Source organism: Antedon bifida, chromosome 1, assembly GCF_963402885.1.
Source record: "Antedon bifida chromosome 1, ecAntBifi1.1, whole genome shotgun sequence".
Classification (NCBI taxonomy): domain Eukaryota; kingdom Metazoa; phylum Echinodermata; class Crinoidea; order Comatulida; family Antedonidae; genus Antedon; species Antedon bifida.
In genome coordinates this window covers 4,319,035-4,335,584 of record NC_136226.1, presented here as the reverse complement: position 1 = coordinate 4,335,584, position 16,550 = coordinate 4,319,035, and the positions used below count along the sequence as shown (strand labels likewise).

The following is a 16,550-nucleotide window of genomic DNA, read 5'->3' as shown; positions in this document are numbered from 1 at the left end:
CGTCGCCATGTTAAAAATTGGAATAAATGGCGGGTCCCGTAATTTCACCTATTCTACACTGTATGTAATATGTATACAGCTTATACTGTTTGCATGTATATACTATATGACACAAAATTCAGCACTAACAGCATGTCATATTCTTCAGTTCTTGTCATAATGCCATAATCTTTATCTGTGTGCAATATTCCAACGTATGACGTGCACGTGGCGTTTGTCGTGGTGCGGATAACTAACTCGTCAAAGTGACGAGTTTCATGTCTAGTTAATATTTAATATTTAAAAGGCAAGAATATCACTTATTAAAATCAAATTGCTGCGACACATGACGGCACGCACTGTAAACACTTGGATAGTTTATTTGTAGTATTCATTTACTGTTTTATAAATCCTGAATTATTCTTCCTGATATACTTTTTTATACAATTCTTTTTTTGTCTGACAGTTGTAATAAAAAGTCCTGAGTATCCTAATCAATATCCCAATGATATTGTATACACTTGGTTGTTGATTGGAAATCCTGACCAGAGACTTAAAATAGACTTCTCTGATTTTGATGTTGAGTACCTGTAAGTATTAGGGACTTTACGAAACACGACGGTTAGGGAGAGGACGACAAATATCCTATGTTCGCTAGAGTCAACATAGTTGTTTTATTAGTTACGCACGATTGCGCGAAGACGACGACCAGTAGTATATCTCTTCGATCCCTCCCCTTCTAAATCGCTTGGCTCTGGTGATAGCATAGGCCTAGCTATATGGCCTCGCATTTAAACGCTGCTTTTAACACAGCCATTTTAACTCAGTAAAAATGTTTTTTCATTAAACAATTAAATTAGAAGTTCAAATATTGTTTAGAGTTTTATTTCTAGTCGTTCTCCGTAAACGGGAAAATGGCAACTTTATCGTTCTCAAAAAGTTAAGAAGGAATTTCACGCTAAGCTCCGGTCACTTTTTTAAAGCTCATGCATAAATTATTCATAAGCACCGTCCTATGGCTTCCCGTCGTGTTTCATAAAGTCCCTATTGTAGGTTAGTTGACTTGACTCACTGCTAATGCTCCAGACCTGCAACTTTTTCCACTTAATCTTACTTAATTATAGTAGAACTGTGAAGTTGAATAAAAATACTAAAAACTCAAGTTATAATTACTACAAGTTTATTTTTAAGATAACGCCTCTCATTATTTATAAATATGGATAGGGATTTGACTGTGTAATATGTTAAGAAAGTGCTTATTTAATAAAAAAAAAAAGGTAACATAGGGGAAACTATAGATCGATAACATTGGCCGTCTGGCCATTTCATCATCATCATGATGGGGCCTATTATGGGGCCATTTTCCTGTGAACTTTTATTGATGCTTTAACAATTCAGTGAACATCCCTATTAAAGGGACACTTTTTAGGGGCCCGAAGGTGTCCCCTTATTAGTGATTCTACTGCCAATAATGATAATACTTCTGTTTAATTACCATTTACAGTTATGATACGTTGGTGATTGGAACCGGTAATGATCCATCCAACATGGCATCAAGGTACGCCATCTTCACAGGTTCAAATCTACCAGAAGACATTGTCCTCGATTCTGAGAATGCCTGGATTCAATTTAATGCGGATTCTTCTGGTTCGAAAAAAGGATTTATGTTAACTGTGTCCCCTGCAATTGGTAAGTCAATATTTTACAGTTAAGATGCATGCATACTGTACAGTTATGGCGGTGAATCTTGGGAGAATAAAATAGAAAAATAGAGGTAGTTGAGAGTAAAATTATCATGTAGAGAGTTAAAGGCAACTTTACCGAGAACCATAAATTCAACTCATGAGGTAGATTTCGCTAACCACAATTTACGGCGACGGTTCTAAGGCGACTGCATGCGGCGATATTGTAAATCTTGCAATTGTTCTGAAATCATATGTGCATCCCTAATACGTTGTCAAAATATGGTTCTTGGTAAAGTTGTCCTTTAATGCTTTGGCTTTGCACAAATTTGGCTACGAATTAGGAAGTCAAATAATTAAAGAAAATCTGACACGAAGAACTTACATTGAAGTTGAAAGCCTGGTTCTTCAGAAGAGCCGTAGGCTGTCATTGACAGATGATTATGGCAGTATGGTCACTGCCAACTCATTTGGTATCTGCACTTACTTTACTTACATACTTTTGTGAAGAAAACTCTAGCGCAAATCGTTTCTGAGACAAAACATGAAGAATTGAATATTTAATTTGATGTTAAAATCATTTTCCGAAAATGTTCAGGGTTGTGTGAAATTTGTCACAGAGTTTTTAATTCAATCTCTTTTGTCAAAATATCCTAAATTTTCTTTTTTCTAGATTGTATCCATGAGTATACATTGACATCTGGAGAGAAATATGACGTTAGTTATGCTTCAACTGACAAAGGCTACTGTCAGTGGATTATAAAGGCACCACGTGGCAAACATATACAGTTGGGTTTCACAGATTTGGTATTAGGTATTGTATAATTATAATTATATATATATATATATAAATATAATTAATAATATAATTGTATTAATAGTAAGTCTCCTATTAAGGGGACGCATTTGAGTCCAAAGAAGTGTCCCCTTAATAGGGGTGTCCCCTGAATAGGCTTGGTTGTAGTGTTAAAAAATATAATGCCCCTCATATGTTTCATGAAAAACCTCCTGAATAGTAGTGTCCCAAAGGGGGTGTTCTACTGTATAGTAATATATTAATCAGCAATTCGTTCAGTATCATTGGCAAGGTCTGTGTTACAGTGTCACATATTTATCATATGTGAGGCGTGTAACATGTAAATGAAGAAATGCTGCATCAAAAAACTTTCCACATGCACAGCAACTAAAGGATGTAAGGGCAAACATTAACCAATTAACTGTAGTTCCCTGTTTCAGATTGGCATAAGCGGTCAACACATGATGGGAGAATCATGTCTCCTTAATTGGTCAAATTGTTGCCCTACTCTGACGTAAGGGCAAACATTAACCAATTTACTGTAGCTCCCTGACGTAAAGCTACTTCAAAGTAGTTATGTAATATATATTGTTCCTGGCTATATTTCGATTGGTTATCATAACAATTGCATGTATTTATATTTTTCTTTGATAGAAAACCTGTATGAAACGCTTGAGTTTGGAACCGGCTCGAACCCTGCTAATGTGGCATCACGGCAAAGAGTTCTGACAGGGAGCAACAGTGTTGGATCGTTCCTCATTTCTGATAGCACTCTGTGGGTTGCTGCTACAATCAGAGACAGCGTGTCAGGGTTCAAGTTTCAAGTCTCTGATGGTGAGCATGATTTTTAATAACATTACAAAATAAATGGATTCAATATACAGTACTGAACCAAACTGAACTTTATTATATCTCTATATTACATCTATATATATTTTATATCTTAATGTGAAAGTAGACAGTAAAGAAAAAAATTAGACAGAAAAACAAATTACAAAATATTTACAAAGTAAGCTTTGTCATGACAAACGACTGTAAGAGTTGAGACAGAGCTTTAGATTATACTGTTTAAAGCCTTGTCGACACTATCAAACTTTATGTGACAACAAAATGCGATGTGCCCATATATGGACATGATGACATATTACTACCATATTTATATACTGTATATACTTTTTTTTCAACCTAGTTTGATAGTGCAGACAGAGCTTAAGGACAGTGATGCATGCCAAACTCATGATGATTTTTGCCCCTTTTGTAGGAAAAAATAACTTTAAAGGTTAATATCCTGGAAGTGAAAAATTGCATCAAAGTGCAGTGGAATGAGTTTTCTTGTTTCAATTTGTAGATCTATATATCTTTTTTCTTTGTAGATGGTTGTGTAATTGAGAGTTTATTTGAAGATCATGGCGTAATAACGTCACCAAGCTATCCTCTTTCTTATCCTAATGATGCCGACTGCATCTGGATCATACAAATCACTGGACTTTACAGAGTTCATCTTACCTTCCATGATTTTGAGACGGAATCGTATTATGATCGGTTGTTTGTCGGTGGTGTCAGCGATGGATCAAACAGAGAATATTTGGTATGAATGACAATATCAATCATTATTATTGATGTGTTTTGAGATTATGTTTTTTATTTATTTGGTATACAGAATACACTAAAATACTGTACAACGAAAAAGCTGGGCTTTTTGTCCAAAGAGAAAATTGTATTACTTTTAATTTACTTAAAAAAAACAAATATTGATTTTCCTATCACTGTAAAGTCAAAGCCTTGTCTCAGACATTATTCCGAAATGGCCATTAGATAGATTTTTACCTTACCTGTGAAATCATTTATGTTATTTTAGGAGTTTTCGGGAAACAGTCTACCTGATGATGTTTATAGTAACTTGAATGGTTTGTCTCTACGATTTGAAAGTGATGGTACAAACAACGCTAAAGGTTTTAACATCAGCTACCGAGTGATTTGTAAGTAACATTTTCTTGGCCAGATGCCATACTCTGCCCTACTACATTATGAATTATGAAAAATGTGTAATTTTGTAATTTTGTGAAACTCGAACCCATGACATCCTGGCATTCATACCTCTTGACCACTCTGATGGTTGGGGTTAGATTCGAGCCTTCGAACAGGATAATAATTTCATCATCCAAATATTTTCTTAAATGTATTAAGGTGTATAAAGACATACATAATATAAAGTTTTTATTGTAAGTTTTATCAAATCTAACAGTAGAATTCCTAAGAACACCATAAACATAAACACAAATATTTAAAGAAATCATAAATCTTAATACTAGATAAATTTAATTGTTACAGACAATTGTCCTGATGGTTACATTGCTGGTAATGATGGTGAGACGTGTTACAAGTTTGTAGAGGAACCAAACACGTGGGTTGTAGCCAGACAAGACTGTCTTCGAACACCTAACAGTGATCTTGTTGTCATACAAGATGCAGCGGAGGCTGCATACATACAACGTTACATGACTGAGGCTAACCAAGACTGGTGGATTGGTAAATGCTATATTTGATTTTAGTAGTAATGTTGTGCAAAAAAAAACAAAAAGCAACAAACATTGGCTTTTCAAATTGTGCAGAAATGATAATAAAACTCCTGTTTATAATTAAAGTTGCACTAAAGAATTTTAAATGTGCAAGAAGATTGAACAAATTGTGCAATTTAAAATAATGAAAAATGTATCTTGCAATGTAAATGTCAAAAGTTGTTCCACATTCCACATTATTACTAGTAATAAGTGCAACACTAACCCATTTGTTATATTTTCAAATTATTCAATTATGATAATAAGGTCCTTCATATTCATTCCATTTGTTTCAACCTTGATACATATTAAGTAAATTTACTAACCAATTAATGTCAAAAACTAATTACAATTTTTTTTGGCAGGCTTAAGTGACCTACCAGAGGAAGGATCGTGGGTTTGGGTGGATTGCCAATACGTTCCTGCTGGTAACTTATCCTGGGCTGTGACTGAGCCGACAAACAGCACTGTAGAGAACTGTGTACGCTTCAACATGGATGGTCAATATACTGATGATATGTGTAATCAGACTTTTCCATACATATGCAAAGAAGATAAAGGTATTCAATTCAATCTTTTATTTTGGAGTCTTTGGTCCATAGAAAGTCAAATTATGTATAAATTAAAAAAAAACTGTACGGACTAATTACTACAAGACGACATCTCATGATGGCATGCCACCTAGAGAGCATCTTTGACTTATATAAGACGTTGATAATTGATTAAAATGTATTGATGTATTTTCAATGAACCCTTGGGTGGACGCATTAGACAGCTCCAAATTTTCTGTATTCATTGTTCCAGGGCATAAATTATTTTTTTTTTTCTGCGGTATTTTTTATTTATCTAGGCTTTGGTAGTGATGAACAAAACCCTTCACGTTTCATGGTCTCATCTAAAACCGCACATATAATCGATCTGTCTTGGACGCCATCTTCGCTTGGTTGCTATGTTTCTGGATATCAACTCATAACATCATCAAATGGTTCAATTGTGTCAGACCAGATGTTTGAGCCTACAGTGACCTCAGCAAGGTTAAACAATCTAACGCCTGCCACCAACTACTCTATTGAGCTAATCACGTTTGCCTTCACAGAGGGTCCTATAGAGGGCAGCTTAAAGCTTTTAGACGCCACTGATGTCCAACTAGGTAAACTGTTTTGTGCTTTCCAAAGCAATATTTTCAGAAAAATTGTATTACAGTTTTTAATCTATAATTACTTATGTGGTATGTACTATACATATGCATGTAAGAAATTTCATGTTTGTTCAAATTTATTCTTTTAGTCCAAGTTTAATTACTGTGCTATTAGCCAAAATGCTAATTATATTACTTGCTTTGTATGTATGTATTGTATGTATGATTTTTGCAACAACTATCAACAACAATAAATTGAATTTATTTTTGCAAACATATATATTTAAAAATTCCTATTGATTTTAAGAAAAATATATTATTATTATTATCATTAGTAGCCACAGCCATAAGTTGCGTGCTTAAACGCATAGTGATACCGGACCGACGGACCGACCGACCGTCATAGTGAACTATAGAGTCGCGTCCACGCGACTAAAAAGCTTAGTGAAATCTTGAGTTATCTTTACCTTCAATATTGTCCGAAATATTAAATAGCAAGCCCTCTGTCACTATCTAAACATGGCCAAGTATTTCGCTCATTTTTTCTTCAGAATGTCCTTTGAATTATCAACTCAATGTGCTAAACAATAAATGCTACCTAGTGAACCCAGGCGAATTAACATGGGTAGAGGCAAGGCGGCAGTGTCTACAGACACACGAAGCTGATCTAGTTATTATTGATTCAGAAGAAGCCGAGGATAATCTTAATGAAATTTTAAAGGCAAACAACATTGACATTTGGTTCGGTAAGTAATATTGTGTATCTCAATTTATTACTATTACATGCTAAAATAATATATACAAAACAAATGGCATTTAAAGAAATGTTATATTGGTAACATATTTCTTAGTGTCATTATGTTATGTTATATTAACCCATCTGTAATTATCTGCGTCCAATGAAGATTTTATACTGGTGCAATGGTACAAATAATTTCATTCGGTGAAAGATGAAATGTTTTATTTTCACTCAGCTTCGCCTCATGAAAATATCATTTCATCTTTCACCTAATAAACATTCATGATTATTTGTGTATTATTTCTTTCCATATGAATAGGTCTCTATGATTGGGATGCTGACAACACATGGTCACAAATCAACACTTGTCAACGTCCAGCATATGACAACTTTCAGCTTAATTATACGTATACAGAACCTAACTGTGCAGTGATGCTGGGAGCCAATGGCTGGGAATCTCAACCATGCAATGAGACTAATGCATTCGTATGTGAATATTTTCCTAGAGGTAAATTCAAGTAACCATTTAACAGTACAGAAATACTGTCTATGAGTTGAATGGGGAAAATATTTGTTCTACTATTCTTGAAGCAGAGCTGAGTTAAATAGGATCAATCAATCTTTAAACGGATATTCTGATCATTCAACAAATACTTAACATTCAATAATACTAAATGTTCTATATGCAATATCCAGTTTATTTTACAGTTTGCAATTGTGATTGTAAAATGGACATATAATGTCTAAAAATCATGTTATTGTAGTAGCAATCAATTTACAAAATGTACAGCATTCATTTCGAAAAGAAGCCCCTCTTTAGTTTGCAAAAGTAATCTAGAAAAGAAGCTCATCTCGAATCGAAGCCCATCTTGAAAGGAAGCCCACCCAAGAGTACTAAAAAAAGAAGAAGCCTGTGGCTTCTTTTCAAGATTTTCAGTTACGATAGAAAAACCTTGTTTTCAGATTTGAATGAAACTTCTGTTAATCCAAACCTTGTTCGTGTGGATCTCCTGGAGCCAACGACTGTACAGATGTACTGGACGCCCTCTATTCGACTGTGTGACGTACTTGGCTACGTTGTTAACAACACTAAAGTTGGAGAATCACCTACCTACTATGACGTAGATGATCCAAGGGGCAACGCTAAAGTGTTTTTTAAGCTTGACACGCTTACTGAATATGAATTCTCCGTATCAGCAAAAACTGTGACTTACGGAACCTTACCAGCGGACAGTGTAGAAAGAGTTTTAACCGGTATGTATATATATTGTATATATTATATTGTGGCTTCTTTTTTTTCATGTTGATATTGATATTTGTGCCATTGTTTTCACGGTTTTTGTACAATAAACTTTTTTATTTTTTAAAACCTTTTTTTAAAAATTACTCAGTGCATTTTTGTCTTTATTTAATTAAAATTGGTCAAAAAACGATTTATAATTCACTAAAATGCAGCAGGTTTAAAGATTTTGCTACAGTTGTTAAACATTTCTGGAACGCACTTTCTATTATGTTGCTGTGAAGACTTGAAACTTGAAAACAGTAACATCGCATCCTTTCACCCAAAAAGCCATAATAGTATTTTAAATTTACAATTTACTGTGTATTTAATCAGAATAAGACTTTCTGTTAATTTCAAATGCTAAAACACCTTGATTACCTTGGGTGGATTTTTGCGTGTTATAAATCTTATTAAATCTAATCAATAAATTATTATAAATCACTAAACTAAATATTATTATCTTACAGGTGTTGTGTGCCCCTTAGGCTATGATGAAGGGAATGATAACAGCTGTTATAAGTTTGTGAAGGAGGCCGTAACTTGGGAGGAAGCTAGGAATGATTGTTCAGGAGATGGGGCCTATCTCATCAACATTGACACTAATGCTAAGCTTCTGTATGTTAGACGCACTACTCTGACAGACACTTATTGGATTGGTACGATGTTTGTTTTATTTTTTTATTTCTTTTGTGTTGTCTAGATTGTTGTACTTTGCACTCTTTTGTATTTTTCTATATGCAAACGATATTAATAAATGGAAATAATGTTTTCAATGAATAATAAATTAAAAAATTGAAAAAGATATTTTCTATTTTTTGTGATTTCAATGTTTTTGTAATAAGATATGCGATATTGTTTAAAGTTTTTATAATGTTTTAAATATTTTATATTGTTATAAATATTTTTAATCCGTTCTGTGGCTGTCGAATGTGACTGAAAATAAATAAATTAATAATAAATGGATAATAATACAAATATTGAAGAGTACCTTTCCAAACAAAGTAATATCTTAAAAGAATTAATTATGAAAACATTTTTTTTTCAATATGATTTTCAGTGAAAGTTTATAACAATTTTTATTAAAATTATTGCTAGTAATTAAACAAAGTCTTATCTTATCCTTATTTATAATTTGGTAAACTTGTTTTTTTTAAAGGTTTCAATGACATCGTTACTGAGGGCAGTTGGCACTGGTCTGATTGCTCAATGTCCAACACGTGGCAGGAAAGCAACTGGGCACCAGGTCAACCAGGGAATTTGAATACCATCGAACACTGTGGTGAATTAACCATCACTGGTCAGTGGAATGATGCTAATTGTGGACGTACCAATTATTACATCTGTGAAATTCCAAAAGAAGGTTTGTCATTCAAATCAATTTAACATTTATTTTGACTGAAATCAAACATCAACAATTACATGATTTACATTTTTTTTACTATGTGATTTACATTATAAATTTAAGGAATTAATTATAGATTTTTATTATATACAAAACTTTCATTAACACCTATGTTATTTTATGAAATGGAGAAGAAATTACAATAAAGGTGGGTGATTCATACCAAAAAAAGAAGGAAACAACGGATTCTAATTCTAACAAAATCATTGTGCACTCTGCACCCTACTAAATGCATTTTGAATATATTTAGTAAAGAATACACAGTATTTAATTGCACTATTGGTTGTAGAGTTAAAGAGATTGTTTGAAAAAAAAATGTTTTTGTCAAATATGCCAATAATGTCGCATAATAGTTTGACAGAGGTGAATAACTTAATTTAAACTGCGAAATGCCATAAAGTCTGATTTATTAATCTTCATTTTTCATGTTTTTGGGGGACAATGCATCTTTAATATTATTTTAACGGTATTTATTTACAGGGATTGACACCAAGATGCAAAACCCTAGCATGCTCGACGGTACAACTATTTCATACAACCGTGTCAACTTAACATGGACTCCTTCCCCTAAAAGATGTGATGTCATCGGCTATACCATTACAGAAGGAGGAGAGGATTCTGTTACTCATTTCATAGCAGGCGGCAATGCAAGTTATGGTATGGTTGCAGGGTTGGAACCAGAAAGTAACTACACGTTTATGATCAACGCAAAAGCATTTTATGATGATCTGCCTCTTGTAGCAAACGAGTCGGTTAGATTAACAACTTTTGCTAAAGCAGGTATGCCCAGAGAGATACACATTTTAAAATGAATGAAAAAAAAAATTAAATGATACTTCAATATATTATTTTATTATTATTTATTTTTTTATTATTTCCTTTATGTTTAATGTTTCTTATAGTTTTGATAATACATGTGGGTACAGTATCTTTACATAATAGAAAAGGCCTATTACATTTTTCTGACTTGCTTGAATGCATTTGAGGTGTGGGTGCCAGTTGTTCCATTTCCCTTTTCCCCAGCATGTGCTTAATGTCTACATTATTAAACTAGTTTGACAAAAAAGTGTGCTCATGAACATGATGTCATAGCACTACCATATTTGGGCACATCACACTTACTTTTTCTAGTTTCAAACTAGTTTGATAGTGTAGACAGATCTTTAGTATGAATATATGTTGAATAAACCAAAAGTGCTTGAAAAGTCGTTTCAGTTCTACTCTATTTAATGAATTTTCAGTACTTTTGGTTTGGATAATTTGATATTTTAAGCTTAAATTGTTTAAATAAGACGATGACACATATTTCACTACTATAATCATAAAGGCGTTTTTTTTTACCAGAGGGAGAGTGTCCGTATAAATATGAGAAGATCAATGGTGTATGTTACAAGTTTAGCAGCGAGTCATTAACATGGACAGATGCTCAGAGAAAGTGTATGGAAGATGATGCAGTTCTTGTAATAATTGGAGATGAACAAGAGAAGACCATGTTGATGGATAGGACAAGTGGAGATCTTTGGATTGGTAGGTCTTTGTAATTTGCATAAATATTCAAATTTTGTATAATTTAATTGGCATAAATTTCATTTGACAAATTAGACTATTTAGGAATCCAAACATTATTGGTACAGTAGTTCAAGAAAGATGAAACTTTTTTGTAACATTTACTTTTTTAGACTGTTATCATTGTAGAAAGTGCAATATAAATATGAATCCGTTATTCATTACAATAATATTTAAGTAATTATGATAAATATGCAATATATTTCATGACTTAGTTTTTTATAGTATTTTAGCTAGCTAGAAGATAGTTTAAACAAATCTTTTCTTTCCAATTTTGAAATATTTGTGTTATTTTAAAGACCACTTCATATATCTGCCAACTCTGACCCATTCTGCATGTTTCTTGTGTAATCAGAAGATACAACTTGTTTCACCTTTATAGAATATTTCATACCGTCAGCCAATCGTTGTTTACTTTCTTTAGAATATTATTGAAAAATAAACCATAATCATATACAATTCTTCTTAGGACTAAATGACCAAGTTGAGGAGGGTAGTTTCTTTTGGGGTGATTGCAACGTCACATCACCATGGCAACAGCAGCAGTGGGGTCCCGATGAACCAATTGACGAAGAAGATGATCAAGATTGTGTGGTGATGATGTCATCTGGCACCTGGAATGTAAAGTCATGTGATCAAATTAACGAATACGTTTGTGAATTTGTAGAATTTGGTAAATACTGTAATTGAAATTATTTTTTTGATAGTACAGTAAAGCTCTGTCTGCACTATCAAACAAGTTTGACAAAAATGTGTGATGTGCCCAAATATGGTAGTGATGTGGTATCATCATATCCATATATAGGCACAAATAAAATTTGATAGTGTTGGCAGAGCTTTAACAATGACATAGCAGGTGTACATTTACTAACAAAGTGTTCCTAACTAACCCTCTATTCCTCTTTCGCCTCTCTTAGTACCTCTACCCTTTTTAGAATTTAAAATGTCTGTGTCTTTTTTTTGTTAGATTATGATATCAACCCAAGAAGTTTCTCTGGTGAGGCAACGTCTGCCTTCAGTGTAACATTACAGTGGACACCATCGCCACAAAATTGTGAAGTACTGGAGTATAGAATACAGTACGGTAACCCATCTATCCAAACCGTAATTCCTGGCAAGGACAGTGACATGACCGTCATTGATGGGCTACAGTCTAATACCATGTACATGTTTAGCATCAGCGCTTTCACAGCATGGGGAAATGTTGGATACAGTGAGGCTATCACAGTGGCTACACAGAATTTTACCAACGGTTTGTTTTTGGTTTATTATTCTTTAAAGCAAATTTTGAATACAGTAGCTTGAAATGCTATGGATAAGACTTAATTCTTCACATGTATTATATTTTCTTTGTGTTTCTACTTTTAAAAGTGGCATCAAATTTATATCAAATTAGAATACCAGTTTTTAGTAGATAATATTTGTACTGGGGTATCCTGTGGCCGATGTGCCAATTTCGTCAAATGCAACCATTTTAAAATTAATGTTTTTTTCAACAAATTTACTCTATTTAGTATGCTATTCAATATAAGCATTAACACTAACTTAGTGATTGTGTCAAAAATATTTTTGTTTACTGCAATAAATTTGTTGAAATTGATTCAATTGTTTCATACATTGAAATTGGTTCAATAAGGCAGTCACTGCAATAAACAATGTGTATGATTTACCCAAAAAGAAATTCGTCAAATAACCTGCAGGAACAGGTTAAAAGGTAAACTGTAGTTACTGCAGTAGTAGAATAATTTTACATGATCCCTTCCTTATTAATAACTGTATTTCTTTTTAGATGCTTGTAATGGGCAGCCGCCCTTTACAGATAGTACTGGCAACATAACCTCTCCTAACTTTCCAAATCACTACCCACCGAATGCGAACTGTGCTTACCAAGTCACACTTCCAGATGCCAAGTCTCGTGTCAGGTTGAGTTTCATGGATATAGATCTTATTGGTATGGACGATTCCTTAATAATCACGGATTTAAACAGTGGAGTTGAAAACCCACAGATGTTGGTGAGAGCCGGTTTTTATTATTATTACTGAGTTATTTGTTCTATAATAATTGAATATAAGCCAGGATAGATATATAATAATAACAATATGTCAATAATTCTCAAAACCTCAAATTGTTTTACATTATTGGATTGGATCAAAAAATTAAAAAAGTGTTGGTACCAACTCCCAATCATGTGATTAGAATTCATAAACCCTCACATATAGCATGCAATTTAAATTAGTTTATCGGCATGGGAGGGACACACAAGCTGCAGCTGTATAAGTCTCAACATCAGAGATAATACTCGTCCATAGCAAAGGAAAACTTTTAATTCAATAAACCGTTTAATTTTGTAGACGTTAAGTGGTACAACCATCCCCAAAGATTACCTGAGCATGAGCAATTCCGTTGAAATTCGTTTTGTTTCTGGATCGTCTCTCACCCAAGGAACTGGGTTTTGGATCGTTTATAAAGAAGAAGAAGCAGGTAATTATTATTAAGCAAGTTTGATGAAAACGTATCCTCTGTTTAAGTGGAAATTAGGTCCTTAGGTGGTGATCAACACACTGGGAGATGACCCCCATCTCTACTTGAATAGTGTACCAAGTATTGCACATGTGTGCATTGTATGGACCAACAACCTTACGTCCCTTCTGAAGGACATGGCGTTGAGAGTAAAGTATCTTGACCTACACGCAATATGACACAGACAGCTCTTGAACCATGCCTTTCACTGTCCCCTTACCCCATGTAACTCTACCTTTGTATATTTCATTTAATAAATTATATATTTTTAAAATAAATTTGTGTTCGTTTATAAGGAAAAACGATTGAGAAAAGAAGATAGAAATTATAACCATTTTAAATTATTTTGTACACTGGCTTATCATGCACATTAGATGGCAAAATTAAACTAACTTTTCTTTATTAGAACTTCCATTGAGTAAACAATGTCAGTATGCGTTTACGCTAAAATCTGGTACATCCCTACGCATCCAGTCATCCAACTATCCCAACCAATATCCAAATTACGAGAATTGTACGTGGACTTTAACGGCAAGTAAAAGCAGTGACGTCATCGCTGTCAACTTCTTCGATGTTGATCTTGAACACGAGTATGATCGATTGTCATTTAGTGAACAGACTGTCGTGACAGGTGATGTTCTTCCTAGTACCATCTTTTCTACATCCGACGTCCTTATGTTTACCATGACGTCGGATTATTCAATAACTGGACGCGGATTTAGCTTGTCTGCTGAGCAGGTTGACCCTGGTGAGTATAATGCTTTTTAAATAAAATAATATACACTTTCTTTCTTTCTACTTTCTTGCCTGTTGTTGTTTTCTGACGAAACGAACGAATTTGTCACACATATTAATAAAAATAGATTTAATCATGTGAAACTCTTTCAACCAATCGGAAGTGTAAGTTTTTGATCCATAACATAATAATTATCGATATCCCCAATATTAAGATTCTTGAAAATTATGTACAGTACTTCCTAATGATGTTGTATAAATATTATGAGTATATTGGCAAATCTGTCTACGTATTTATTATAAAGAGTTTGCAATTATTAAAAATAAAAACTTGTGAGATCTTTAAGGTTTTCTCGGGTGGGCTCAAACCCATGACGAGGTAGGTTTTCATGTACGTTAAATGGGAGAAAATCTCATTTTTAGTGAGCTCTATAAAGTTTTCTGATTTTTTTTCATTTTGTAGATGTCATATATTTCTGAAACAAAGTCGATCAAATCAATTATTGTGATTAATTATGTTTGTTTTTCTATTTTTAGACCTTATTACCGACAAGTCTAAAACCATGTTAGATTCACAAAAGCCACAAGCAACATGTGGAAGCACAGTAAATGTCACTGTTGGCTCTCAGGATATCACAAGTCCATTGTATCCCAACAATTATGAAAACAATGTCAACTGTGTCTGGAAAATCATGGGATCTGAAAATAACGGAATCGTTATACAATTTAATGAATTTGATGTAGAATATAGGTAAGCAATACCTATAACTATTTAAAGGTTTGCATGGAAAAAGTAAAGTAAAACACCGTAGATAGATAAAAAACAAACATTAATAATAATAATAATTCATTCTTATATAGCGCATACAAGCAAGCTCTCAATGGGCTGTACATAAATTTAAATAGACGAGAAGTGGCAAAAGATTCTAAATTTCGCCTTACCTCATCTGAATATTGCTTGCTATGGCCATTGACACTCTTAAAATCAAATCCAGATTTTTTTATGTTCATATTAATATTATTATTGAATTTGAAAATTCCAAGTTGTATTTGTCAACATCAAATAATAAAAAGAATAATATCAGTATTCACTCAATATTTTATAAATTTTATTTTCTTTCAGTTATGATTATATTTTGGTGGGTGTAGGAGACGACGAGTTGGATGTTGCATCAATTGTTGGTAGATTCAGCGGTCCAAATCTACCCTCCAAAATGGTTGTGGATGGCAACAATGCCTGGATACAGTTCATGTCTGATGACTCGGTTACTGCTGGTGGATTTGAGTTGTCTGTGTACAGCAAACCAAGTTAGTAGACCTATGTGGTTCTTTAAAAAAAGTTTTTGTGCTGTACTTATAGCAAATAGGTTTTACTGTATCTTCTCTTTAAACATTGATACTATACCTATTTGCAACTGGCTAAATGTATACATGTGCAAATTATTAGTTACAGTAACCCTCAATTACTGTCTAATGAACATTTCGACCAACCCTATTCAGGGGAAGTCATATTAAGAGGAAACTGGATTCAGTGATCATCTCATGTGTTTGATACCTGGTATCTTTCATGACACAGGCACCACATGTAATATGATAAGATGCTGTATTACAAAATTTGCCTATGCAACTAACTGAGTATTGTCAATGATCATAGGAAATTGAGTGGATTTGAAGGCACAAGTAAAATAAATTGAAATTTAATTATTATTATTATTATTATAGTAAGATATTATGTATGTATGTGTATTATAAACAGGTTGCGTTCAGAACAAGTTAGTAATTCCTGATGGTGGCAAAATCGAATTGAAATCTGTGAACAATCCAAGTCCGTATGATGACAATGAGTACTGTTTGTATCAGATATCAAGCAGAAGAGGATCTTTTATACGATTTCAAATTAGAATGTTGGATGTTGGTAAGTTTTGAAAGATTAATTCCCATTTTGAACATATAATACAATAATAATTGATCAAACGTTTGCCATAATTCTGACGTAAATGTAATAAGATTGGATAGGGGTTAGATTCAAGTCTAAGGAAGCAGCGGATACTGCACCAACATGAATAATAACAATAAAAGCTAAATCATCGATGCAACATCAGTGGTTTAAAGGTATGAATTCCAGTTTGAGCCCACCCAAGAATTACTTGCG

At 33.3% G+C, this 16,550-nt stretch overlaps 1 protein-coding gene across 1 annotated transcript in view; it reads left to right on the top strand.

Annotated features, from left to right (window-relative positions):
- The window catches only part of LOC144841863 (uncharacterized), a 42,006-nt gene that overhangs the window by 5,944 nt on the left and 19,512 nt on the right, over positions 1-16,550 (top strand). The window contains exons 8-31 of the mRNA XM_078698172.1: positions 446-569; positions 1,484-1,668; positions 2,335-2,475; positions 3,112-3,291; positions 3,831-4,045; positions 4,316-4,436; positions 4,789-4,986; positions 5,381-5,575; positions 5,866-6,165; positions 6,705-6,899; positions 7,212-7,400; positions 7,856-8,146; positions 8,642-8,830; positions 9,331-9,534; positions 10,057-10,356; positions 10,921-11,103; positions 11,612-11,815; positions 12,110-12,394; positions 12,932-13,155; positions 13,495-13,624; positions 14,070-14,411; positions 14,936-15,149; positions 15,522-15,706; positions 16,155-16,313. Coding sequence (XP_078554298.1) covers positions 446-569; positions 1,484-1,668; positions 2,335-2,475; positions 3,112-3,291; positions 3,831-4,045; positions 4,316-4,436; positions 4,789-4,986; positions 5,381-5,575; positions 5,866-6,165; positions 6,705-6,899; positions 7,212-7,400; positions 7,856-8,146; positions 8,642-8,830; positions 9,331-9,534; positions 10,057-10,356; positions 10,921-11,103; positions 11,612-11,815; positions 12,110-12,394; positions 12,932-13,155; positions 13,495-13,624; positions 14,070-14,411; positions 14,936-15,149; positions 15,522-15,706; positions 16,155-16,313 — 4,953 coding nt within the window. The remainder of the gene's footprint in view (positions 1-445; positions 570-1,483; positions 1,669-2,334; positions 2,476-3,111; positions 3,292-3,830; positions 4,046-4,315; positions 4,437-4,788; positions 4,987-5,380; positions 5,576-5,865; positions 6,166-6,704; positions 6,900-7,211; positions 7,401-7,855; positions 8,147-8,641; positions 8,831-9,330; positions 9,535-10,056; positions 10,357-10,920; positions 11,104-11,611; positions 11,816-12,109; positions 12,395-12,931; positions 13,156-13,494; positions 13,625-14,069; positions 14,412-14,935; positions 15,150-15,521; positions 15,707-16,154; positions 16,314-16,550) is intronic.